Here is a 27068-nt window from a genome sequence, read left to right on the forward strand (position 1 = left end):
CACCCCTATTGTGCTCTGGGCACTGTGGAGTTGGGGAGCGTGTTGGAGGTGCAACCTTGAACAGGCAAGTGAATTGCCCACCTCATGGAGCGGAAGTTTCTCACTAGCAAGTGGAGAAACAGGATAGACTCAGTCCAATGAAAGTTCTGGAGTGCCTGGTGGATCTACTTCTCTGAGTTCCCTACTGCTGCCGTTAAACCAGGAACTGGTTTTAAAGCTCATGATGCCAGGCTCCCAAGTTGCAGAATGGGGAAAAAAAAAAAAAAAACTGGAAATCCCTAAATCCCATCCATTCATTCACAGATGAGGAATCAGAAGCCCCCAGACATGTAAAGGTTATCATCCATGTATAACGGGCATTTTTGAGCATCTCCATATTTTTGATGCTCTAGTGGAGGATAGGTCCTCACCAGGAAAAAGGGACTTCCTTCCCAAATCCCTATATCCCTAGGCTACCTTGGTCTCCCAGGACTAAAAAGAAACCCTGCTGGAGCTCAGCTCTTCCCACACCCTCACCCTACCCCCCAAAAGGCCTTAGAAGCGTGTGCCTTTCATGTGGGGCTGAAGTCTTAAGACCTGGAATACACAGGACTGGGAGTGGGGCATAGGACCAGGGATGAAGCTCAGTGATAGAGCAATGCTTGAGCATGCGTGAGGCCCTGGGTTTGAACACCAGTAGGAAGAAGGAGGAGGAGAAGAGGAGGAGGAGGAGGAGGAGGAGGAAGAGGAGGAGAGAAAAGAAAAAAAAAAGAGCCATTTATGGGGGCCTTAGAGTCAAGCAACCCCAAGGAAGGACAACTCTGCTGAAGGGATCGGCTCAGCTGGCACATGAAATCTATTTTCCATGTGTCTGGAACCAGGCCTAAGCTTCTTGGAGTAATTTTAACCAGTATCCACTCTAGAACAATACCAAAAAAGGTAAGTTACTTACCACCCCAGACAGACACATACCTAACCATTTGGTTTTTCATGAGTTAGACCCTTGAAAACACTCAGCACTGGGGCTACTTTAAGCAGTAAAGCTAGGAAGCCAAGGACAGGATTCCTACAGAGGCTGTTGGTCTTTACACTGAAGTTAATTCTAAAGTGCTAACTCTTCTTACCCTCAGAAAATAGCTCAAGCCCCTCAGCTGTCTTGGAGGGAGAGTATTTTTAGACACTTGGACAGCTGAGTTGGGATTTGCTGCAGGGGTTAGAGGGCCAGGGGGAGGATTGAATTGCTAGGGGCTAAAGGGGGAAACATGGGGTTAGCTGGAGGGTCAAGAGCCAGCATGGGCAAGGAGGGCCATGCCGCATTTTTTCATCAGTAAAGTGTCTTGATAAAAGCCAGGAGTTACCAAAGTGTGGTCCCGGACCAGAGGCAGCAGCAGCACCTGGAAACCACTATACTACAAAGAAAAAGAAACCATTGCATAAAAATGAAAAATATCCAGTTCCCACCTAAATCAGGACCTCTAGGTTTGGAGCCCAACAGTCTGCTTCAACAAGCCTTCCAGGGGATTCTGAGACTTGTGAGAGTTTGAGAACCAGCAAACTGTCTAAACGAATGTGATGTGGACAGAGCTGGGTGAAAGAATGACCCGCATTGACTCCGCCCCACTCCTGACAGTTCTTCAAAGCCAGGGATCCCAGCCCAGACAACAGTATAGACACACATGAAAATTGTAAGGGGTCACTGGCCCATGTTGAAAATGCCTAGTCTTCAGCAACCTGAAGGCCCTTTGGGGGCCCTAAGTCTGATCAGCAGAAAAATCTCAGAACTGAGAGTTATCTTATGAATCATCTAATAACCAGGCAAGGACTGGCCTCCCAACCTCCTTGAGAGGCCCAGCCCTAGCTTGATGCTTCCAGGGTGCAGAGCTCACCACTTCAAAATAGTCATTTTTCAGGATCCTGAGTGACTTGGATAGAATCAGCTATTAATTCCTATATGGGTTTATGTCTACCAAGTTCCAATAATATAGGTGGAATACAGGCTTATAATCCTGAAAGGAAGCATGTTACTGTCCTAAGTGATAGAGATGAAGGCAGTTTTGTTGTTGTTGTTTTGTGTTTTGTTATATATATATATTTTTTTTTTTTAATACTGGTGACTGAACCCAAGGAACACTTTACCACTAAGCTTTATCCCCAGCCCTCAATTTTTTTTTTTTTTTTGAGACAGGGTCTGGCTAAGTTGCTTAGACCTTGCTGAATTGCTGAGGCTGGCTGGTATTTGGGATCCTCCTGCCTCAGCCTCAGATTACAGGCAAGTGCCACCAGGTCCAGCTTGAATGAAGTGTTTAATAGCCTATCTCAGAGTTAAAGGAGTCAGAGTGACGGCAAATCCTCCTTTATACTGAACGGAAGTGGGCCTCCGGGGATGGCCAAGCCCCATCCCACTTTGGGCTTCAGAGCCGCAAGCAGCAAACCCAAGTCTTGCTCTACAGAGGACAGCATTTACTCTTCATCAACCTTGCAGTCGCGGGGTGCAGGGAGGCGGTCTTCAGCAGCCGGCCTGCCTTCTGATGCCGAAGGTTCAGAAGATGCAGGTGCAGCCTACGGCTATGGTCTCCATGACCGCGCGCTGGCGACAGGGCCCGGTTCGCGGCGGTGGCGGGCAGAGGCGCCGGCGCACGGGCACTTGGCTGAACACGGGCACGCTCACCATGCTGCGGTCCTCCTGCATGGTGAAGGGGTTCACGCAGCCCAGACACAGGCAACGGGCCTCGGGCAGGTCCGCGGGGATGCGGCTGGGGTCGTGGTTGATGCTACGGGGAGCGAGCAGGCAGAGCTCAAGGTGAAGGTGCGGTCACAAATGAGCAAATGACGTCCCTCCCCAAGCCCCGACCTTCGCTTTTAGTTGTTGCTGCTTTTTGTTTGTTTGGGTAATAAGGATTGAACCCAGGGGTGCTTTGCCACAGAGCTACATCCCCAGCCCTTTATTTTATTTTTAATTTTGAGACAAAGACTTGCCAAATTGCTGAGGCTAGCCTTGAACGTGCAATCTTCCTGTCTCAGCCTCCAGTCGCTGAAATTAAAAGCTGCCACCACCGTGCCTTCCTGGCCCTAACCAAAGTTTTGATTTCTACAGCAAGACTGTGCTGCACTGGAAGGAAGGGTGGTAATCAACTCATGTTTCTGGTGAGGAAAGTGAATATGCCATCAGGAAGGAAGGCAAGCCTCGGTCCTAGAAGCTATCCAGGTCAAGGTCACCAATCACCTGCTGCCTTAAACCCAGCAAGATGCCCATCCCTGTACTATAGTGTGCTGTGAGTACAAGGAGAGGCCTAAGAGCCCTCCTCTGCTTACCCACCCTATTTTTATATTTGGGAGGAACTTACAGAAATAAAATGGGAACACATTGATGTGACTTTCCAGCAGAAGAGAAGTAGGGCAGCTGAGTACACTTTAGGCTCCGTCTCCACTCATTTAACACATTTTACAGATTCGCCATGTGAGCGATTCTGTCCTTAGCTTTTAAAATATTTTTTGAATAAAACAAATGAGCCCCTTCCTGGTGCTCTCATGGAACCTAGCGGAACTTGCTGGAACTTTCCTCTGTACCTTAGTTGTTGCCTTCGTTAAGCGGGGATGGGGGATGGGTGAACTAGACCTATGAACATTCGGCACCAGCATCACCTTATTATGCTTGGGACCTTGTTAGAAACACGGAACCCCTTGAACCAGAGCCTGCATTTCTACAAGCTCCCTGATTGGTTTATGGGCCCAGTAAATTGAGGGAAGCCACCAGGCTCTGGAGGATCCTTACTGACCAATACTGTAGCCAGTGGCCACAGTACATTGGCTATAATATATTGCACTGTCCAATACTGTAGCCACTGGCCACAGTACAATGTATGGCCAACATACACTGACATTAATCAGAATTAGTTCTTCAATCTCATTGGCCACATTTCAGTTGTTCAGTAGCCACCTGAGGTCAGTGGCTACCATATGAGATTTTTTTTTTACCATCACTGAAGTCCAGAGTGCTGTCCTAGGGTCTCAGGAGATAAGCCGTGTGACTGAAGGGAGGACTCTTGAGAACCAGCCTGTTTCTTTATTTTCACTCAATACCTTTACGTGGTCCCTTCCACGTGCAGGCTCTGAGCTGGGAAGTGAAGCTCTAACCACGGTAAGAACCGAGGGCAGCAGGGTAGATTCCCGAGTCAAAACCTGGCTGTGAGTCCTACTCTATGTAGATAAATATACAGTACCGTGTTCTGGGCCTGAGTCCCGGACACTGCGACAAGCTGGGGCATGGGAGCCCTTAGGTGATCCTGGTTCAGGCATTAGGGAGGTCCCCGTCTGGCATGAGAGGTAGGCATGAGCCCAGCCACCAACACAGCCACTGACAGTTGTGCACCAGGCACTATGCTGCTGGACAAAGTGACACTTGGGGAAGGCCTTGCAGGCACTTCAGCTGGGACAGTAAGGGCAGTGCTCTGCATGGATATGCATATAATAAGCCTGCAAAGTGGGTGCCACAGTCATCTCTGCTACAGCTGGGGAAACTGAGCCCCGGAAAGACTAGAACTGGGCCAAAGCCTCACAGCGGGTGAGGGGCAGAGCCAGATTCAAACCCAGACTGCCGACCTCTGAACCCAAAGTTCTGACCGTCTCAATGACTGGGGTTGGCAAAGGCCCCCACCCTCCAATAGAAATCTGGCCTGCCACTGCCGCCACCTACCTGTAGCCCCAGGGAGACAGGCTCCTCTTGTTGGACAGCCACAGCTGCAGGTCCACCTCGCACTTCCTCTTGGCCGGCTCCGAGCTGTTTCTGAGCTGGGCCACCATCTCTCCGAGGTTCCTCTCGTACTCCTCCATACGAGCATAGGGCTTCACCCGGGACACCAGGTCAAGTGGCATCTGGTGGGGCCCAGGCGCTAGGGGCCCAGGCTGCCCTTGCCCCTTCCTCTTGCCTTTGGGGTTCCTAGGCTGGCCAAGCCCCAGAAAGATAGAGATGACCAGAAGGAGCAGCTGGGGAGGAAGGCCACTGGTCAACATTGGGAGCACCATGTCTCTCTCTGGGGCAAGACTCAGGGCCCAGGGAGTGGAGATGGAAGAAGAAAGGCTTCTGCAATGGGCCCCCTTCACCTACCATGCCCTGGCCTGGTCCTATGTTTGCGGGTGCTTACTGTGCACCCCACTCCATGATGGGCACCAGACACACCTCCCCGTATCTTGAAGTCCTAAAAATAGGGCACCTCGGAAAAATCTTCCCACCCATCCATTCTATCTGCAGCACTGTCCCGGCTTCCAGGACAGCTCCACAGCCCCCAGCTGGGCTTCCCAAACCCTCCTCTGGTTCTTCCAACCAATTCTCCCCATGTAGCCAAGGACAAATGCAAATTTAATAATGTCACCTCTCACCAGCACCATTCCCATTGCCCTTAGGAACTCCCAGGCCCCTCTGGGCTTCCTCTCATATTCCTGCTCCAGCCCCAGTCTTCCATCTCTCGTTCTAGCCTTGTTCCCTCCGGCCACAGGCACTTTGCACAGGCCTCTGTCTACAGAGTTCTGCCTCTACCCTTCACCTTCTAAACCCCTTTGCACCCTCACATGTGGGACCTAGCGTCACCGCCTCGGGGATGCCTCTGGACTTCCTTGGCTCTCATAATCCATGAGTTACTTGCATGACTGTCATCTTACAATTGTACGTGTGACATTTTTATATGTTGGGCCTCCACTGAGCACAGACTCTCCCAGGCACTATGTCAGTCTGGTCCTTTGCATCTGTGGTGCTAGGAACTCAGGTATGAGTGAATGGATGACACCACCACCCCTGCCCTGGGTGACAGTCCTGGAGGGAAGACAGTGCTAGTGTCAAGTGGAGGAACCAGCCTGTGCAGAGGTGGCTGGAGAAAAGCAGGACTCCTCTCAGCTTGGGCCAGAGCAGCAGGCCTACCAAGCTTTCCTGGGCAGGGGATTCAGGGGAGGCTTATGACATGGGCAGAGCGAGTCTCAGTCTTCCAGGGAGGGGAGCACGAGAGAGGTCTGAGCTGGTTAAGAGCTTTGCTGAAAGGAAACGGGCTGGAGGAGAGTGGGTGGGAGGAAGGGGGCAGGGGTGAACTGGGGGAGATGCACCAGTCCCAGGCTGGGGCTCCCGCGGGCCTCTTCTCAAAGACCCCTGTGTGACCAGCCCTGCCCTGCCCCACTCATGGCCACCCTGGCCTTCTGCTGCCCACTTTCCCTCCCCAGAACCAGCTCGTCAGGAAAGCCTGACGTGGAAGAACCAGGCTCCCCTGGAGGCCAGGGAGAAACAGGCCCTGGGAACCTGGGTGGGGCGCAGAGCTTCCAGGATAGACTGACTTCTAGGGAGTCTCGGCCCTGAGTCTAGCCAGGCCCCACACATTCCCTGCAGCCCTCCCCCGGCCCACAGGACCCAGGCCAGATTCGCCCAGGCTACCCAACAAGGCTTGACCCTGGGGAACAAGTCTCAGCCCAGACCTTCTTGGGGGACCCATTCTCTGGCACAAAATCTGCAAAAGAGGTTCAGGTCACTACATTCTTCTGCTTGGTTCTAGATTCTAGAGCAGAAAAATGTTTCTCTCATCTGAGCTCCTCGCGTGGCATTCTTAACTCTGGCTGTCCACCCAGAGAAACCCAGAGGAGACCTCTCCCTCACTTTCCAGATGGGAAACAGAAACAGAAGGACTTGCCCAAGGTCACACAGCTCCCCTGGATCCCAGGCCTGGAAAAAAACCCCAGTGACTGAGTTTGCCAGGATCTCCCCAGATGCCCCTGCCTGAAAGAGCGTCAGTGTGGAGAGGCCGAACCCTAAGCAGGAGTCCGAGTGGCCAGCCATGCCCACAGGCTCTGAGACCAGCTCTGTTTCTCTCTCATCCTGGAGGGGAGGACAGAGGGAGAGCTCACCTCCACAGAGTCCAAGCCAAACACAGGCAGTCATTAATCAATAGGAAAGAAATACTAAAGCACTCAGGCCCTACGGGGTGGGGGTGGGGCTGGGGAGCGCCACGTACCAGGTTGTGTGGCCAGTCCATCCCGGGCCGTCGGAGGCCTGCAGCTGCTACCCGCCTGGAACCCCAGATGCCGCTGTGGAGAGAATGGCAGCAACAGGACGGAGCGCAGCAATTATAGCTCTACAGGGGGCTGCTGGGGGAGTGGGTGGGTGGGCTCATCATCAGCTGGAGCCTTGGGCCCCCAGCTGGCTGGGTCTAGCGCAGGGCAGGCAGTGAGGTGTGTGGGGGCAGGCCAGGCACTGGGCTGAGGTGCCCAGGAGCTGTTGACCAAGGGACAATGCCCTGTGTGTCTGGCGGGGCTCTGGCTGGTGGCACCTCCGCCTGTGGCCTGCGGCTGGCCGCCGGGCCAGCACCCACAAGGCCAGCTGAGACAATCAGCTTCGTTTGCTTTGGGGATGGCAAGGGGGTGAGGGTGGAGGAGGGATGGGCTGCCGGTTGGTCAAGAAAGCAAATGTTCTCAGAGAGAGTGCTGGCCATGCGTCCCCGGGAAACTGCCCCAGGCTCTCAGCCTCTGCCAGCCTCGGGTGCTGGGGAAACTGAGGCCTGCTCAAAGAAGGGATCTGCCCAGTGTCACACAGTGAGTTGGAGGGAATAAGCTGGGGTTTGTGCCTGGTTCTGGTCTGGAACTCTATCCCTCATTCCACGCTGTTTGGGGATGTTTTCTGCACAACTCCAGCCTGCTGTGAATGTGTTTCTGAGCCTGGGTGCTTCGCTCAGGCCCGTGGCAGATCCACGAGGACTTTATGGTCGATCAACTGGCCTTCCTAATGCAGCACTCCTTTCACATGTGCAAGGTCTCCATTCCTGGGCCTTCCCTGTGTGGCTGCTTGGCAGGCCCCCTTCTCTCTCAACCTTTTCTGTAAAATGGGAGTTATACCCAGAAAGAGACAGTGACCTGGAGATTCCTCCCTGATATCATTCTGAGCCTCAGTTCCCACATCTCTGAAATGGGAATAATCATAGCATCCAGCCTTGGGGCTTCCAGAAGGAATAAATGAGATGATCCATGTTAAATAGCTGGCACAGAGCCTGGCACATAGTAAGTGCTCAATAAAAATATTTTTTTTAAAATTGTTTTGGTTGTAGATGGACACAGTATCTTTATTTTATTGGTTTTTATTTTTATGTGGTGCCAGGGATCGAACCCAGTGCCTCACGCATGTTAGGCAAAGGCTCTACCACTGAGCCACAACCCAGGCCCCTCAATAAAAATTTTATTATAAAGTGATTTTATATCTACGATTATAAACATTAGCTCTTCTGATTAGCATTAGAGCTGACATGGTTTTTATTACTTGACCAACAGCCTTCTGTCCCTGAGGCCCACCCTCTTGGCTGAGAGAGCTCAAGCCCTCCAAGACTCAGGCCACAATTTCATGAGCTCAAGTGACCCCAGAGTCCCCAGGTCCTGGACTCACATGCCAAGGTCTCTCACCTGGAAGGAACGGGCCAGGCGAATGTGAGCGAGCAAGTGAACCCACACAGAGAGGCGTGGGGAGGGCGGCGAAGAGCAGGGGAGGGCTGCCGGGACAGACCGCCAGCACTGCCCTGTCTTGCTGAGGACTCATCTTGGCCATTTACAGGAATTGGCAAGGGGAAGAAGGCAGGGCGAGAAGCGCTCCTGAATGTCACAAGATTAATCTGTCCAGGGCAGGTTTCCACAGCATAACTGAGAAGCTGGCTGGGGCTCGAGCCCTTCGAGAGATACCACCATATTTGGTCAAATACTAGACAGGGCTCTGTTCTGCCGCTGGAAACTCCAGAGGGAGGGGGATTCTGAAAGCATCTCCTGGGGCAACAAGGGCCACCCACCCCCAGCCCTGGCTGTCCCAACCCCTCTGCCACTGTCCTTTGGGCAAGTGAAAGGAATAGGCTGAGGAGACCAATGGGCCATCCTGGTTGTATTCTTTACTACCCTTCTCAGGGCCCCCGTGAGCATGCAGCTCCGAGACCCCTCCCGTGGCCACGTAAGGGTAGGGACATTGAAAGATAGGGGTTCCTCTGCGGTTCATGACCCCTGAAGCCCCCGTCTCCTTACCTGCTGGCATACACAGCCCTTACTTCTGCCTTCCAAAGCAAGGATCCAGCAGCCTCCCCAGCGGCCAGCTGCAGTGTTAATGTTCATAGAGATTCCAGGGTCGCAGCCCTGGAGAGTCTGACGTAGGAGACCCAGGAATCTGCACTTCACCCTGAGCCTGGTCTGGGAGCTCCAGGCATCCTCACCCTTCATCCAGCCCCTGCTGCCCACTTCACTACAAGTGGGAAGGCCTTGCCCAGGATCACACGGTGTGCTGTGCACAGCTGGGTGCAGACACGTCTGCTCATTTTATTCACTGTTCTCCTCTCTCAAGTTTATATCAAAGCCCTGGGCCAGGCTGGGCGTCCTTGTTGGTCTAGAGGGGGCCTGTCCTTCGGGGGGGGGGGGCGCAGACCCCTCATCATGGGTTCCCAGACAGGTGTCCAGGACTATTGTTGGACTTCCCAGTCCTGGGCCATCACAGGAAGAGCCTTCCCTCAGCCTTGGCTTTGAGAAACCACTGAAGGATCATCTTCCCTTAGAGAGGTCCTGAGTGTGAACATTGGCAGGCCGTGGGACCCAGCCCCCGAGGCCAGTGCCAGGCCTCACATGGGAGGCTAGGCTCCTTGTTCTTGAGGCACAGGAAGTGGACAGCACCTGCCAGGGAAGAATGGTGGTGCATGGGTGGGCAGTGGGTGTTCCTGAGAGACTGTTTTGCTGGAAACCTCACCAAGAGCAGTGCAGCACTCACCACCAGGTGGCGCCACCAGAAAGCCAGACAGCCCCAAAGAGCGCTGCAAACCCTGGTAGGACTTTCAAGCTAGCCACCCCTTCCCTGTAGCCTGGAGTGGGCCCTGGAGCTGAAAATGTGATGAGCTAGAGGGTAGGGGCCCTGTGCCTGCCCCTGGCTTCCTAGGGGTCCTTCTGCAGATGAGGACCAGCTCCCACGTCCAAGCAGGAAGGACCCTGGCCAGCCAGGGTGCTTGCTGAGTGAGTAATCCTCTTTACTTTGAGCACCTACTATGTGTTAGGAGCTCCATATTTGGCACTTGCACACTGTGATCTCCAGAAAATAACAGCTAGCAATGATAACCGTTGCTGCTTCACATCCATCTACTGTCTGCCAGGCCAGAGCTGACTCTTTCACGTGTGTTCTCTCTAAATCCTCCCCATGGCTCTGTCAGGGGACAGGTCCTAGTTCATCTCACAGTTATGACTTGGGTTGGAAACTGAGGTTCAGAAGCGTACTTAATCACTTGCCCAAAAAGTTCCAGAATATGCAAAGCAAGTTTGACCCTGCACATGTCATTCCTTGCCGTGGGCACTGCCGCCAGAGAGCAGGATGTCCCACTGGTTCACTGGCCTTTGAGGATGATCAACCTCACACCAACATCCTCCAACATCCTTGGCCTCACCAAGCCCAAGGCCAAGTTAGAGTCCTGGGGAGTGGAGGGGAATCTGACAGCTCCCAGATTGTGGACGCCACAGCCACAGCCTTTCTGGCCTGTGGAAAGGACTCACTAAATACTTGGTACATTCAATCAAACCAGCTCTAATACCAGAGGATGATGCTGGGATGATGGGGGAGAGGCCAGAGCAGTGGAAGCTCAGAGGAGAAGGTGCAGCCCTGGTGGAGGTGTGGAGGCGCTCAGCATCCTCGGGTTAACAGACCTGAGTCTCAGTACTGTTCCTACCCCCTTCATAGCTGTGTGACCTTGGGAAAATTACTCCACTTCTCTCTTCTGCTCAGTGGAATTAATAACAACATGGTTCTTGGGGCTGGGGATGTAGCTCAGTGGTAGAGCACCTGCCTAACATATGTGAGGTTCAATCCCCAGCACCACCAAAAAAAAAAAAAATTCAAATGCAAATAATCACAACTCGTTTCTCAGTTGATTATTGCAAGGGTCCAATGAGTTGATGCATGTTCAAGTACCTGGCAACAGTGAGTGCCCACTTTAATGGTGGCCTTATCAGTGGCCTTTGAGGATGCTTCTGAAGGGTAAGATGCATCCTAGGTAGGAAGGGCATTATGAGATAGGTATGGAGGAGACTAAGTGGAAGAATGCAGAGACCTCTATTTGGTGGGCCCACCCTGGAGCTCAGCTAGGCTAGGAGGACCCGAGGGTGTGGGTGTAAACTTTGCCAGTGGACCCAGTAAGGTCGAGGAGGCAGAAGCCAACTAGCAGACGCATTTTGCTGGCTGTGGTCAGGAAGGCGCATCCCCCAGGAGGTCCTGGCTCCTCTGCCCTGCCGCCCACCCTCCCTCCCTGGTAGAAGTCCTTCTTCCAGGCCCATATTTGAACAAATGCCTGCCTCACTGCTCACTCGAGAGCCCCAGCCAAGAGGGGCTATTTTAAGCTCCCTGGACGGGAACACTGTTGGTGGGAACAGTCCCAGCCAGCAAGCTCCCAGTTCTCAAAAAAGGGAAAGGCCTGGGTGAATGGGCGGCCCCTGAGATGTGCCGAGGGGCTGCCACAGCGGTGGGATCCTGTGGCAGGGCCAGGCACAGGGGGAAGTCAAGAAGCAGGGGCTGGGGCGGGGCTCTCTAGTGATGGTGCTGAGACCACCCTTCTGCCCATATCCCGCCGTGAAGACACCAAGTGCTTGGGGTTGCAGACTGACCCAACACGGGACCAAGTGCCCCCTTCACACTCCTCACCACAGCTGTCAGCCCCTCCTCTCACTGGGTGGGTCTGTGCCTAATTGGGGTAGGAGGCCCCACTTTCCATCAGAAGGACAAAAAGGGACCACAGACCACCAGAGGCAGGAGATGCCTCATGCAGGCCCACCCAGGGCAGGAATCCCTCTGAAAGGTCTTTGCTGGGTACCTCCCTTCAGGCTGGGGAGATCAGTTCTCTCTAGAACACGCCTTTCATTTTTACATAAAGGTACTTAATGTTTGACCAGTTCAGGCTGTTTTTACTATAATTTGGCTTGGTTTTATGTGTGCCTATGTTTGTGGTGTGGTACTCGGGTGGGCATAGGGGCTATTTTTGTACTTTGATTTTGTGAAGAGCCAGTTTAGACTAATATTTAAAGGATAGACTTTGACCAGAGTCGCCTGCACCCCAGCCCTGCCACAGAGCAGCTGGGTCACCTTGAACAAGTGACCTAATCTCCCTGAGTCTAGGCCTCAAAGGATGACGTAGCAAGACCAGGCTAATTGCCTGGCACAATGTGGCCCTCAGCGAATGACTCTACTCTTATTTAGTTGTTTTATTGTTCTTAGTTCTGCCCAATCAAGTGGCAGAGAACAATTCTTGTCAGTTCAATTCTAGAACCTTCTAGCTGCCAGAGCTACCCAGGAATGCAATGGACTGCCCTGGGAAGAGTGAGCTCCCATCGGCCCACGTGTTTCAGCAAAGGCCGGAAGACCAGTCGGGAGCACTGTGAGGGCTGTGCAGGTCAGGGAAGGGGTTGGGCTCCTTGAGCTTTAAAAGTTCCCTTCCAGCATTGAGATCTAGGTCCAGATCTGTCCATGACCCCGGGCCCCATGGACGGCTGTCCAGCCTGGCTTCACTTGCCCAAACCTGGGGCAGGAAGAAGCCGGAGGTAGCTGCTGGGAGACATGGAATAAACAGCCTGTCCCCAGGGCAGCTGAGGCGCCGGGCCCCCTGCCCACCAGCACCTCCTCCCCTTGGTCCCAGGGGATGTTTATACTCTGGTCAGAGTTTACAGGACGTCTGGATTTACAAGATCCAGAATCCTGACTCTCCACCCCCCTCCCACAGCTGTCAGCCCCTCCTCTCGCTGGGTGGGTCTGTGCCTAATTGGGGTAGGAGGCCCCGCTTTCCATCAGAAGGACAAAAAGGGACAGGCAGCATAAGATGTGTTCTCTGCAGACCCCAGAGCCCAGATCCTGGTGGAGGAATGAGCCTGGGTTGGGGCCCCTCACTGCTGTCAAGAGGGGAGTCTGGGGTCAGGCAAGGTGGGGCAGCCAGCAGCAGCTTCTGCGGCCTGGGTCCCCAGGCCTGTGCCCTGACCACCGCACCGAAGCTGGTGGTGCTTGTCAAGTCGGCCTTGCGTGCTGGCTTCTGTTACAGGCTGGGGCTGTTTTTACTGCTGTTGGTTGTGTGTCTGTGTGTGAATTTGTGGAGAGCATCTTGAATACGTGTGCTTTGTTTGGTTATTGTTCTGAAGGGCCATGGAGAGAGAGCTGCTTACAGGCTGCTAATGTGTCTTATTCTCAGATGTACGTCTCGGCTCCTGGCCTGGGAGCCTGGGACCCGCATGACCAGGGCAGCACTTGCTGAGGGATACTCACAACCCACCACTTGGGGGACAGGCAGCAGCTCTGAGACACATTTTATCACCTTTGAGCAAGGAGCCTTAATAGCTGCAGCCAAGGGCTCTGTCCCCATTCTCCTGACCCCAGAAAACACCTAAGCCCTTAAGGCTTCACAACTCCCGACCCTGGCCTCCTGGAAGAAGCTCATCTCTGTGGCTTGGACCTGGGAGGACACAGTGCTGAACAGCAGCCCCGGATGGTGGTTAAATGTCTTGCCTAGTGTGTTCCTTCAGTGTCTGTGAGCATTGGCCCACAGGCCATGAAGTACCTCTGAGAGCTCTTGAAGTCATCCATTCACTTCCTTTAACAAATATACATTGAGCACCTACTTGTACCTATGCTGTTCTAGGCACTGGGGAGGCAAGTTCCTGAGCTTGCGTCCTAATGAAGGATGGGGGTATGACAATAGTGATCATCTCAGGACCAACTTGCAGCTCTGGAACTCTTCCTCTCAGTCCTCTGCACCTTCTGCATCTGTGGGAACGGCTACTTCTTCTGGGAAGCCCATGACCTTGGCCCTTGGGGCATGTGGAGGAAGGTACAATGTCTCCAGAATATGAAATCTTGCCAAATTTCCATTGGAAGGTCAGTTCTCATAAATATTGCCAGGAAAGAGGAAGAAACGACTAGTGTGGAATCCGACCACTTCCAAAGTCCAGTTCCCAGGAAAGCAGCCTCGAGAACTGCTCCAGCGTTAGAAGGCAGCTTCAGGGCTTCCACATGGAGACAGAAGAGGTCATGCCAATGGCCCAGGCAGAGGCTGATGACAGTCACCTGCTGAGAAGAGTGATACTCCTCACACATGGAGAGCACTCTACAGTTTAGGAAACGCCTTTGCTCTCTTAATTTACTCCATGCATCAACCGTATGAATATAAAAATATTACAGAAAAGCAAAGAGGCCCTATGGAGGGGAATAATCTGCCCAAGGGACAGAGTTTGGGATGAAAAGCTGGGCCCCCAGGTCACTTTTGGCCACCAGCTTCCCTAAGCTCTGCCCCAGCTTGGGGAAGGTTAATGAGCACTGTAAAGGGCAGTGGTTAGAGCCGGGTTGGTGTGGTCAGAGTGGTTAGGACCAAAGGCCAATCAAATCATCGCAGCCATGGCCGCTGGGCTCTCTGCACAAAGCTACCCCGGAGGGAATGTATCTGGTGGGAGGGCTTCGTGCCAGAGGGACACGCTTTCTGATCTGGCTCTGGAGAGAATGCTGGGGTCAGGCTGACCTTGATCTCCCTCTCCCCGTGAATGTGAACTTGGAAAAAAATGAGAATTGTTTGGCCCTCAGTCTAGATCACCCAGCTGTGTTCAAAACTTTTGTCTTCCATACTGGGATTCCCTTGTACTGCGTCCCACCATCCCAAATGTCCCTGCTTCTTCCTTTTGCTGGTGGCAAATTGGCTCTCAGAGAATAGACAGAGCAAAGCTGCTCCCTCTGCCCGTGGCAAACAATGTCCAGACAGACCAAGTTGTGCCGCAGCAACAAGCAGCCCCCAAATCTAGGAGTCTCAGCCCAGCAAGGTGTCCTTACCACCCATGCCACATGTCCTATGCGGGCTGTAAGGTCATGTGCTGCCCTCAGAATTGTGCAGGGCCACAGAGATGGAAGATGCATCACCATATTGCTACAGGAAGCATGCAGGTCAGAGCTCTGTGGACAGAAGAGCTGCAGAGGACTAGGTTGGGTTCTGCCATCTCTGCTCCAACCACATGCTTCATCTCAGTAAATTTGAGCAACATCCCAAACACCACCCCCCACCCCTTTTTTTTTTTTTAATTTTGAGACAGAGTCTCATTAATTTGCCCAGGCTGGCCTTGAACTTGTGACCCTCTTGCTGCAGCCTAAGTTAACCAGGACTACGAGTGTGAGCCCTCGTGACTGTCTCTTTCATTTCCTTTAAGTGTCAGCATCTCATCTGTTAAAGGAGAAAGTAATGATAAAGTACCTGCCTTACAGGTTTGCTGGGAGGCTGAGAATGGGTGTAAACCCTAAACACAGAATCTGGTTCCTAGAAAGAACGCGGGTCAGTTATGATGGTGTCGTCCTCATGTTACGTGCGCGTGTGGTGCTGCCATCTCCAGACTCAGTGACTCTGGATCCTCATGTTGAACAAACAGCTTTATTTCCACTAGCCATTTTCATTTTATTTTTTATGCATTTTATCTCATTGGAGAGGCCCTTAGTGTTTGGAACCTGAGGCAGAAAGAGAAATATCAGCAGCTCAGGAGACTGAGCAGGAGGATCTCTGAGTTCAAAGCCAGCCTCAGCAACTCAGCAAGGCCCTAAGCCACTCAGTGAGACCCTGTCTCTAAATAAAATACAAAAGAGGGCTGGGGGTGTGTTCAGTGGTTAAGTGCCCCTGGGTTCAATTCCCAGTACCCTCTCCCCCCAAAAAAAAAGAAAAGAAAAAGGGTATCTATGCATCATTCCAACCCCAAGCAAGATCTATGCAGTTAAAGTTTCGTCATCAGCTCCTTTTGAGATGTCTAAAGAAAAAAGATGGAATCTGGAAAAGAATTCTTGCTTGAGATAAAACTTAATGGTAGACACGAAATCAACTGTAGAACATCAGAGCTGGAAAAGCCCTTTAGAACAATGCCCAAACATAAGTCCAAAGAGGGAGAAAGACAGATACACCATCACACAACGATTCAGTGTGGAGCTGGGATCAGAACCCACTTTCTTTCCTCCCAGTCTTTCTGCATACCACCTGAGGGGCCACAGTCTTCTCCCTCCGGAGGAGGGGATCATCTTGGAATTATAGCTTGTCCTCATTTCACAGAATTGTACTCCAGTGGAGTCGTAAAGCTAAGAGCCTTATAAACATTACCTTATTAAGGCTTCTTGGAAACCCAAGGTCACAGCTCCTCTGGGTCATGGGACATGAGCTGAGCATCCAGTGAACAAACAGAGGGTAACGTTACATTTTTCACTTCGTTTAGGAAACCTGGCGTCTAATTATAGGATCTGTTTAACAGTCCTGGGTGGTTTGCAAAGTCTTGGAGTGAGCCAGCTGTCTGGAGGACTACTGGGGAGTGTCAGGGAGATGTGGGCAGGGAGGGTAGCTTCGAAGCACAGGGGAAAGAGGACAAGGACAAGCCAAGGCCCAGATGGGGTATATTAAAGTCATTTTTCCCTAATTCCACTATCTAGGTTACTCCCAGTTGGAAATAATTTCTAACAACTTCCCTCTGTTAGCGGAACCCTTTCATACGTGGGTAGCAAATGTGAATTTGTTCTAAGGCAAGAGAAATACTCATGATGGCCAGGCGTGGTGGTGCAAACCTGTGATCCCAGGAGGTGAGAGGTTGAGGCAGGAGATTCTCAAGTTCAAGATCAGCCTCAGCAATTTAATGAAGTCCTAAGCAAGTTAGCAAGTCCCTCTCCAAAAGAAAAAAGAAAAAGGGCTGGGGGTGTAGCTCAGTGGTAAAGCACCCCTGAGTTCAATCCCCAGTACTACCACCCCCAAAACAAAAGGTAAGAAAGGGAAGAAATAACTGTCATTTAACTCTCATTGTTGATGTCCTATTGAATTCCCCTACAGTAGCAGCCAAAATTACTGACCCCACCCCTGGCTCCATCTTTGTGTCCCACTATAATTAAGTTCCTTACCCAAGGAGGCAGGGGTGGGGACTGGAGCAGGGAAGTGGGGTCCTCATGAAGGTGAAAGGTTCCCCAACCCTTTGCAGCCAAGCTGGCGTGCAGGGCTTACACTTGCCAAGCCTCTTCCATACCTAGAAGCTGGAGATCCCATCCATCTGCCATAAAGTTACGCCCCCTCGCTATGCAGGGTCCCATGCAAGCTCAGCCCAAGGCCTCCACTACTCCAGGAAACCCACACATGGCCTGCTGTGTCCCAAGTCTCCCAGCTCGCACAGCAGCTCCCGTCAGTCTGAGTTAGCACATACACACTCATGCACACATACACATGCATGCACACACATGCACGCAATCCCCCAGTCCTGAGCACAGCCCAGCTCCACACATTCTTAAAGCTAACTCAGTGGTCTCCAAAGTGGAGCATCATTTGGGGCTTAAGAAAAATACTAGGGACTTCAATTGTTACTTGTTAATCTTTTCTACTTTCTATTTTTTTTTATTTGTGTTAAAGGATTGTGTATTATTATTATTATAGTACTTTAAAGACTTTATAAAAAACTATTTTAGTGATTTGTTTTTTAAATAACATAAAATAAAAATGTATTTAAATAAACTGTAGTTTAAGGCCAGTGGTTTATGATCACAAATGTTTGGGTTCCTTGACCAGAATTTTAAACTCAAAGCCTCTTGCCAAAGAATGAAGGGTATGGGAGGAACATTTTCTTCATAGCATAACATTTGTACCTTTTTGATGGTGACAATGTACTGATATTATGTATCAAGAAGTAAATACTCTTTTACAGTGTAATATAATACCTAGTATGACTTGGATCACTTTTATTCTCTTCCGTTTCCTCTGGGAGCTAGGCCCAAAAGCCCTCACCTTTGTGAGCCAACAGGGTCACTTAGAAGTAAATCAAATCTCATCCCTCCAAGGGAGACAGCCACAACCTCTGCCTGTGTGTGTGTGTGTACATGTATGTGTGTGTGAGTGTGCACGCGCATGCCCTCTTCCCTTCCTCAGTGGGAGTACCCAACCCTTTTATTATACAAATGGAAAAAAATCAGAGGCCCAGTTTAGGAAAATCTATACCCAATGTCACCCCATCACCCTTTGAACAGTTCTGAATACGGGCTTTGAGCTTTTGCTTGTACAATTTCCTTTCCTCTTCTGCCTTTTTTCATGAGTCTCTAGTAACCTGCTTCCAAAAAACTTCCTAGGGCTAGGGATATAGCTCAATGGTAGAGTGCTTGCCTAGCATGCATGTAGGCCCTGGTTTCCATCTCCAGGACCTATTAAAAAAATAAAAATCCCAGATCTCTCATTAGGAAATGAGGTGTCAAAATGCAAATCAAAACTACTCTAAGATATCATCTCACTCCAGTCAGAATGGCAGCTATTTGAAGATAAACAACAATAAGTGTTGGTGAGGATGTGGGGAAAAAGGTATACTCACACATTGCTGGTGGGACTGCAAATTGGTGCAGCCAATATGGAAAGCAGTATGGGGATTCCTTGGAAATCTGGGAATGGAACCACCATTTGACCCAGCTATTCCTCTCCTCAGACTATACCCAAAAGACTTAAAAAACAGCATACTACAGGGACACAGCCACATCAATATTTAGAGCAGCACAATTTACAATAGCTAAACTGTGGAGCCAACCTAGATGTCCTTCAGTAGATGAATGGATAAAAAATGTGGCATATATACACAATGGAATTTTACTCAGCATTAAAAAAGAACAAAACCGGGCTGGGGATGTGGCTCAAGCGGTAGCGCGCTCTCCTGGCATGAGTGCGGTGCGGCCCGGGTTCGATCCTCAGAACGAGATACCAACAAAGATGTTGTGTCCGCCGAAAACTAAAAAATAAATATTAAAAAAAAAATTTTAAATTTAAAAAAAAAAAGAACAAAACCTTGGCATTTGCAAGTAAATGGATGGTGTTAGAGAAGATAATGCTAAGTGAAGTTAGCCAATCCCAGAAAAACAAATGCCGAATGTTTTCTCTGATATAAGGAGGCTGATTTGTAGTGGGGTAGGGAGGGGGAGCATGGGAGGAATAGATGAATTCTAGATAGGGGAGAGGGAAGGGAGGGAAAGAGAGGAGGCAGGGGATTAGCAAGAATGGTGGAATGTGAAGGACATCATTATCAAAGTACATGTATGAAGACACGAATTGGGTGTCAACATACTTTATATACAGAGATATGAAAAATTGTGGTATATATGTGTAATAAGAATTGTAATGCATTCTGCTGTCGTATATTTTTAAAAAGATAAAATCAATTTAAAAAAAAAAAAGAAATGAGCTCTCAGAATGCCCTGTGCATCCCTGGAACATGATACAAACCAGTAACTGGATTTCTACCCACTTGTTCTCTCTAATAGATGGCAGGAGCTCCCTGAGAGCAGGGATGTGATATTCATCCCGGGAGCACCTGGTCTCATTCAGTGGGAAGCCCAGAATAGCTGGCTGCTTAAGATTTGAATAAATAAATGAACAGGTGCATGAGTGCGTCGACTCCTCCCTCTTCTGAAGTCCTGTGTGCATCATGGAAACCACAGATCACAAAACACCGTCTTCCTTATAGTGTAAATCTTCCTGGCACATCTGCAGTTGACATCTTTCTTCCTCCCTCTTTCTCTCTTTCTTCCTTCCTTTTTCATTCCCCAGAATCCATTCTCAGAGGGAAAAAGATTCCAGAAACACTGAGTCCCTAGATCCAGCCATGCCTAAAGCTGAATCTTCCCAGGGACTTTATAGTTGCTCGGGCCAATGAATTCCCTTTTGTTCTGAAAACAGGAAAATTAAGTTTCTATTCTCCTCTAAAAAAAGCGTTTTGGTGTTTCAACACTCCCTTAATTGTATCAGAAATGGTATGACTTCCCTTTCTAATCACCATGGTGCTTTCTATATAATAGATGCTCAAACTATTTGAGACAGAGCAGCAGCTCAGTGGTACACACCTGTCATCCCAGCTCCTCAGGAGACTGAGCCTGGAGGAAGGAGAGTTCAAGCCCAGCCCGGACAACATAGAAAGTCCCTATTTTAAAAATGGAAAAGACTATTTGCAGAGCATACTCCATGCAGCACGATCCCTCCACTACTGTCCTCCAAGGCCCTGCCCAGGCTCTCCCAGAGAGTTATGACCCTGTTGTGCATTACTGGGGATCCCAGCCACCCAACAAGTCAGTGCACAGTGGGGTAGAGAGTGTGACTTCTTGGTCCAGTTCTTTCTAAATCATCTCATATCAAAGCTGGGCACTAGAGCTGGGCGCAGTGGTGAATGCCTGAATTCTCAGCGACTTGGGAGGCTGAGACAGGAGGATCTCGAGTTCAAAGCCAGCCTCAACAACAATGAGGCACTAAGCAACTCAGTGAGACCCTGTCACTAAATAAAATACAAAAAATAGGGCTGGGGATGTGGCTCAGTGGTCGAGTGCCCGGGAGTTCAATCCCTGGTACCACCACCACCCCCCGCCTGAAAAAAAAAGAGCTGAGCTCTGGGTTTTAGTTACACATGCACACAACACAACACTCAGGACACAAATAAGGAAAATGGGGTCAATGGGAAACTGGTCATGGCTGAAAGAAGATGATTATTGTTTTGCTGCTTTGTTTTGATTTGTGTGTCTGGGTGTGTGTGTGTATGTGTGTGTGTGTGCATGCACCATAGATTGAATCCAGCGGCACTTAACCACTGAGCCACATCCCCAGCCTTTTTATTTTTTTATTTTGAAACAGGGTCTTGCTAAATTGCTGAGGCTGGATTTAAATTTGCAATCCTCCAGCCTCAGCCTCAGCCTTGGCTTCCTGAGTCACTGGGATTATTGGCATGCACCATATGCCAGCTATTTTCATCTTTTTGGGGGGAGAGGAACTGGGGATTGAACCCAGGAGCAGTTTGCCACTGAGCTACATCACCATTCCCTTTTTTTTTTTTTTTTCTTCCCACTTTGAGACAGGGCTTGGCTAAGTTGCCACAGGTTGGCCTTGAATTTTCAGTCCTCCTGCCTCATCCTCCCAAGTAGCCAGGATTACTGATAAGTAACACCATGCCCTGCTAAAATGACTTTTTTTTTTTTTTTTTTTGGTACCAGGGATTGAAGCCAGGGGCACTCAACCACTGAGCCACATCCCCGGCCCCATTTCATATTTCATTTAGAGACAGGGTCTCACTGAGTTGCTTAGGGCCTCACTGTTGCTAAGACTGGCTTTGCACTCACCATCTTCTGTCTCAGCCTCCCAAATCGCTAGGATCACGGGTGTGTGCCTCCATACCCTGCCTAAAATGACTATTTTTAAAAATAATCCCAGTTTAAAGTTAAAAAAAAAAAAGATAATTCCAGAATAGCAAGAAATAATTGGCAAATTTGGGTGAGATAGCCTTGTGAAGCAAATTTACAAATGTGGCACTGGGCTCTGAGTATGGTAGTAACTGCACCCAGTGCCACACTGGTTGTTGAGCGAATTACATGTGGTGGGACTACCCGTCCATCCGGTAGGTTTGATTTGCCAGTTAACAACAGGGCCAGGGCTCCAGTACCTGTCCTGGTTCCTGAGGACATTATTATTTCTAGTACCCCAGGCTCATGTGCTCAGTGGTATGAAATTTTGCTGTCATAAAATGACCAGGATAGGATGATGGGCAGAGGGTATTAGACATGGAGGATTTGGCACAGCACCTTCATTACTGCAGACTCCTGCGTGCTAAAAACTATGGTTTCTAGTCAGTGGCACGCACCTCTAATCCCAGCTACTCCAGAAACTGAGGCAAAAGGATCACAAGTTCAAAGCCAGTCTTAGCAACTTAGCAAAATCCTGTCTCAAAATTTTAAAAAAAGGAACTGGGGATGTAGCTCAGTGATAAAGCAACTCCGTGTTGGATTCACCTCCCGCCTAAAAACAAAATCTACATTCCCAGGGCTCTGGATGAAAGTGATTTCCCTGCTTTCTCCCTGCAGCTGCTACCAGCACAGCCACATGGGTTTGTCCACAGCAACACTTTATCACCTGTGTTCAGGTTGAATCGTGTCCATCTGCCCCCATAAATCCATATTTTGACATCCTAATCCCCAACACCTCAGAATTTGACCGTATTTGGAAATAGGGTTTTTGCAGTTGTAATTAGTTAGGATGAAGTCATGTTAGAACGGAGTGAGTCCCTAATCCAATCTGACTCTTTTCCTTATTTAAAAAATAGGGGGGGGGTGTGGAGACTAATGTACGCGGGAGAACGCCAAGTACACATGAAGGCGAAGGTTGGAGGGACACATCAACAAGCAGGCACCGAAGACCGACCGCCTGCACACCACTGAGAAGCCAGGAAAGAGACAGCTTCCTTCTCCAGCCTTAGAAGGAGCCATCCCTACCAACTCTTTGATTTTGGACATCCAGCCTCTGGCTCTGTGGGTGTCGAGGGACAATTGTGGCAGAGGCAAGAGTGGCCCCTGCCTTGGCTACAGCACTGTGTTCTTAGAGTGGATGGTCATGCTCCCCTCCCTGAGTCCACCAGGAATCAGTCAGAGTCCCCCAGAGAAAAGAACCAAAAGAATACAGAGATATAGAAGAGGTTTATTATGAAAATTGGCTCATATGGTCATATGGAGGTCAAGAAATTTCAAAATATGGCCAGGCACGGTGACCCATGTCTGTAATCCCAGCAGCTCCAGAGGCTGAGTCAGGAGGATCGTAAGTGCAAAGGCAGCCTCAGCAAAAGCGAGGCACTAAGCAACTCAGTGAGACCCTGATACTAAATGGGGCTGGGGATGTGGCTCAGTGATCGAGTGCCTCCGAGTTCAATCCCCAGTACCCCTGCCCCCACACACAAAAAAAAAATTCCAAAATATGCTGAATGCAATGGTATATGCCTATAATCCCAGCCACTGGAAAGACCAAGGCAGGAGGATCACAAGTTCAAGGCCAGCCTCAGCAACTTAGCAAGACCCTGAGAAACTTATTAAAATCCTGTCTCAAAATAAAAACTAAAAATGGCTGGAGAACTCAGTGGTAAAGCACTCCTGGGTTTAATTCTGAGAAAGAAAGAAAGAGGGTGGGGGAGGGAGAGGGAGGGAGGGAAGTGGGGAAAAGAAAGGAAAGGAGAAAGGAAAGGAAGAAATCCCATCTGAATATGTCATCTGAAAACTGGAGACCCAGGAGAGCTGCCCCTGTGACTCCGTCCTCAGTCAAGTTCAAAGGCCTGAGAACTGAGGGAATTGTTGGTGGAAGTCCTGGAGGCCAAAAGCCAAAGCATCAGGAGTGCTGATATCTGATATCCAAGGCCAGAGATGGACGTCCCAGGTCAAAAGCAGAGAGCATTTTCCCTTCCTTCACATTTTGTTTTATGCAGGCCTTCAATAGATCAGCTGATGTCCAAACTTTCTGGTGCAGATGGATTTTCTTTACTCAGTCTCCTGGGTTGAAATGCCAATCTCCTCCAGAAACAATCTCACTGACATACCGTATATACTGTTTTATAGATATCTGGGCATCCCTTAGCCCAGTCATGTTGACACATAAAACTAACCATCACACGCCATCTTTCTGATGGCAATAAAGGTAGTGAGGCCCTAAGCAACCTAGTGAGGACCTATCTCTAATTAAAAGACAAACACAGCTGCTGTGTTATTGCAGTCATGCCCAGGAATCCCAGCCAGAGCCTACTTCTTCAGCCTTCCCACTGCTATATGCACCCAATGCCCATAGCAATTCCTACTCTGCTTAAGTGAACAAGAATGATTCATTTCCTGCAACTGGGCCCTGCCTGGTACTACTTCATTGCACAGTAAACACAACATTGAATTTTCAGTTTTGCATTCCTGTTATACCTAAATTCTAACCCAAAGTAAGCAACTGAGGACTTGTTGAATGCCTTTTGAAAAATGATGATGGCTATTCTGTCCTAATAGTGAAAAATAATAGAAATCAAGAAAACAATCAAATATAGAAAAGTATAATGAAATAAGCTCAAATCACCCAAATTCCCACCACCCACAGACAAACTCTATTCTTATTTTGTTGAACATTCTTTCACATGTTCCTTCAAATGGTACAATTTGACATATCCATGCAACTACTTGCACACTCACACATTACTGTGGTGTTCCTTTGCATCTTTCAGAGCATAATAAATTCGGTCCAGTTGGCCATGAACATTCAAACATCCAAGCTCCATATGCTGGTGACAGCAGGAAGTCAGACCGGTGGCCCAGCTGCTCTCTCCAAGGTTTTTACCACCTTTTTTCAGACACACAGGCCCTTACAGGTTCTTAGGTGGGGTGCAGTGTCCAGATCCCCTTGGACCTGTATTAATCCACCCACTACAGGGGAAAAGACATGAATGACAGAGCATAAGCTGGCCTCAGTGAGTCATTTCCCCAATGTGGGTCAAGTTCACAACTCCACAGCATCCACAGGGGAAAGGAAAGGACAGGAGAAAGGAAAAGACAAAGCCCATATTCCTCCTCGAGCAGGGAAGGCGCCAGGTCAACCACCCAGGTCCCTTCAGTACAGGCTTCCCCACTGCCTGCTAGCAGTCCATGCCAGGCCGTCCCAGGGATTTGGAAGGACTGTGCTACACCATTGTTCCCTCCACCTCCGCAACCATTCTTCCCTGGTGAGCAATGCAAGAGGTTCCTTGCATCCTTCCCCAGGACAATGGGGCGACTCACCCTCCCTTGCCATCCCCAGAGATACCAGCATGGACATTCCACGGCGACTCTCTGTCCTGGCCTGTCTATGCGGTAGACTTAGGGAGAGAAAAACATGAATTCTACCTCCAGTGGGGGCCCTGCCAGGCACGCTCACCCCCACCTTGCCAGGCACGCACATTGGCACATTGTTTTACTTCAGTGGAAGGAATTACACCATGCCTTCTCTGTGCTATGCTTTCAAAAAAAAAAATTAAAAAAAAAAACAAAACTTCATCAGTATGTGGTGAATAGCTTTCTATGGCATGATATTTTTGAGAAATTGGTTTGATCACAAGACAAGTAATTATAATTTTATTGATTGATTGATTGATTGATTGCTGCACAGGAGATGGAACCCAGGGTGTCTCACACATACTAGGAAAGCTCTGAGCTACAGCCACAGTTCTTTGTTTTCTTGGTTTTCTATTTGGTACCAGAGACATCCCAGTCATTTTTGTCTTTTAATTAGAGATAGGGCCTCACTAAGTTGCTGAGGCTGGTTGTGAACTCACCATCCTCCTGCCTCAGCCTCCTGAGCCACTGGGATTACAGGTGTGCGCCACAATGCCTGGCGCTATCTCCAGTTCTTTATATCTTTTATTTTAAGACAGGGTCTTGGAAGTTGTCCAGGCCAGCCTTGAATTTCTGGTCCTCCTGCCTCAGGCTCCTGTGTTGCTGGGATCCTAGCAATTTTCAGAATTTCATCAGTAATTGTCTATGAGCTTACCTCCCAGATTCAAACTCTACCAGCAAAAGTTTTGTGCTTATTGAAGAGAATATATGGAGCTTAATTAAAAAAAATTTTTTTTGTAGTTGTATATGGACAGCATGCCTTTATTTTACTTGTTTATTTTTATGCAGTACTAAGGATTGAACCCAGTGCCTCACATATACTAGGCAAATGCTCTGCCACTGAGTTACAACCCCAGGCCTGGAGCTTAATTTTTAACTCAAGGATCACGGCCCTGTCTAATGCGTAATTGTTTCTAAGCTGGTTTCCACCAAGCTGTGCCTTTTGGACAGAATTGGTATGAAGTGGGGCTGGAGGCAAGGGGCAAGTTGGGGATGAGAAGTGTATAGAGTCTCAGGGATAGAAGACTTGCCAAATTGTCACCTAGCCTTCGCTTGCAATTCTCTAGTGACAGGGAACCTACCACTCTACCAAGACGGCAATTACCCCACTTCATCCTGCTGGTGGCACTGGGAGTAGCAAACCCATTCATCCTTGGATGTCTCCACTGCTTTAAGTCTTTCCTCTGTAGATCTAGACTCTTTCTTCCTGAAGGTTCCAACTGTACCAATCAGAGCTCTTTCTTGGTCACTCTGCAGGAGGTGGAGGCCCTCTCTCTTCTCCAGCTCACCTCACTTTCCTACACGGGGTTTCCCTTCTCTTGACCCACACACCTCGGAGGACACAGAACCCACCAGGTGACAGACCCTCTCATCTGCATCTCCCAACAGGAGCAGCCTCTGCTCCCTTCCCAGGAAGCCTGCTTGTGTGCTGAGCCAGAGGCCATCAACCCGTCTCTCCTGGGAGTGCACAGACGTCACGGCTGCTTCTCCATAGTCCAGAACTTCACGCAGAGGTTCAGAGACGTAAAGTGCTCAGAACTCCCAAGAGAGGGTGTGGGCAGGAAAGACACCATTTCCAAAATGTCGGAGGTGGATTTATGGAGATGGAGTCGTGAATGGCTGCCATTTATTTAGCTACACGTTTGAGAGAGTTTGATGTGGGGACGCCTCTCTCCTGTCTCCATGTCTCTTCAGTTCCTTGTCTGCGCCTCTCACAATAGACTTTCGGTCGACAAGCCTGAAGTTGTGGAGTTGATTCGGGAGCTCAGCCGGGTTTCTGTAAGAGCTCTTGGGTATTTGAAATGGTGGGTTTCTCCACAACTCCAACTGGGAGATTTGCTCTTCTGTCAAAGAACCTTTGATCTTCATACAGCAGCGTAACTCAAGTTTCACAGGCTCCTGTAGATTTTCCACGATGGTTCTGTTGGACTGGCTTTACTTGTACTCTGGGCTCTGAGGGTGCACTTGGGAGTAGCAAACCCAGCTGTCGTGCAGGGGAGGGGGTGGGGGGTTCTACCCTCCCTGCCCACCCCGCCCCCCTCGATTGTGTTGTGCACAAGGATGGAATCCATCCTCTTGGGCAGGAAGGAAGGGGATGACATTAATGGCGAGTCTGCTGTGTGTCAGGCTCCTGCACTGTAACTCTTAATAATGTCCCAGGCAGATTGGGCAGTTGCTCTGAAGCCGGCCCCAGACTGAATCCGCACAGCCTCCTCTCACTTCCCTCTCACAGCAGATCTGGGAGGCGGGCACCGTGTCCACTCCTTTCTACAGAGGAGGAAAGTGAGTTCATCAGGTTAACTCAGGGAAACCCCCCTGAGGCCCCTGGGAGGTGGGAAGCAGGGGGGTAGGTCCGGGCCCAGGTTGACTCCCAGAGCCCTGCGCAGGCCACCACCAGGACGGCGGCACAGACAGCGGCCGTGGTGAT

At 49.9% G+C, this 27068-nt stretch overlaps 1 protein-coding gene across 3 annotated transcripts; it reads right to left on the bottom strand.

Moving 5' to 3' along the window:
- Positions 1-2316: 2316 nt before the first annotated feature.
- Positions 2317-9215, bottom strand: Il17b (interleukin 17B). Of its 3 annotated transcripts, none has more exons than XM_005324179.4 (4): positions 9004-9215; positions 6966-7038; positions 4673-4962; positions 2317-2750 (listed from the first exon to the last, which is right to left on the bottom strand). In XM_005324179.4, the coding sequence occupies exons 2-4, from the start codon at positions 6984-6986 to the stop codon at positions 2519-2521; spliced, it is 543 nt and encodes a 180-aa protein (XP_005324236.2). In that variant the 5' UTR covers positions 6987-7038; positions 9004-9215; the 3' UTR covers positions 2317-2518. The 3 variants fall into 3 exon arrangements, with proteins under 3 accessions (XP_005324236.2, XP_077903707.1, XP_077903705.1); XM_078047581.1 differs by having other exon boundaries at positions 6966-7822; XM_078047579.1 differs by lacking the exon at positions 9004-9215 and having other exon boundaries at positions 6966-8992.
- Positions 9216-27068: the final 17853 nt, after the last annotated feature.

The sequence above is a fragment of the Ictidomys tridecemlineatus genome, chromosome 1 (genome assembly GCF_052094955.1).
Source record: "Ictidomys tridecemlineatus isolate mIctTri1 chromosome 1, mIctTri1.hap1, whole genome shotgun sequence".
Taxonomy (NCBI): Eukaryota; Metazoa; Chordata; class Mammalia; order Rodentia; family Sciuridae; genus Ictidomys; species Ictidomys tridecemlineatus.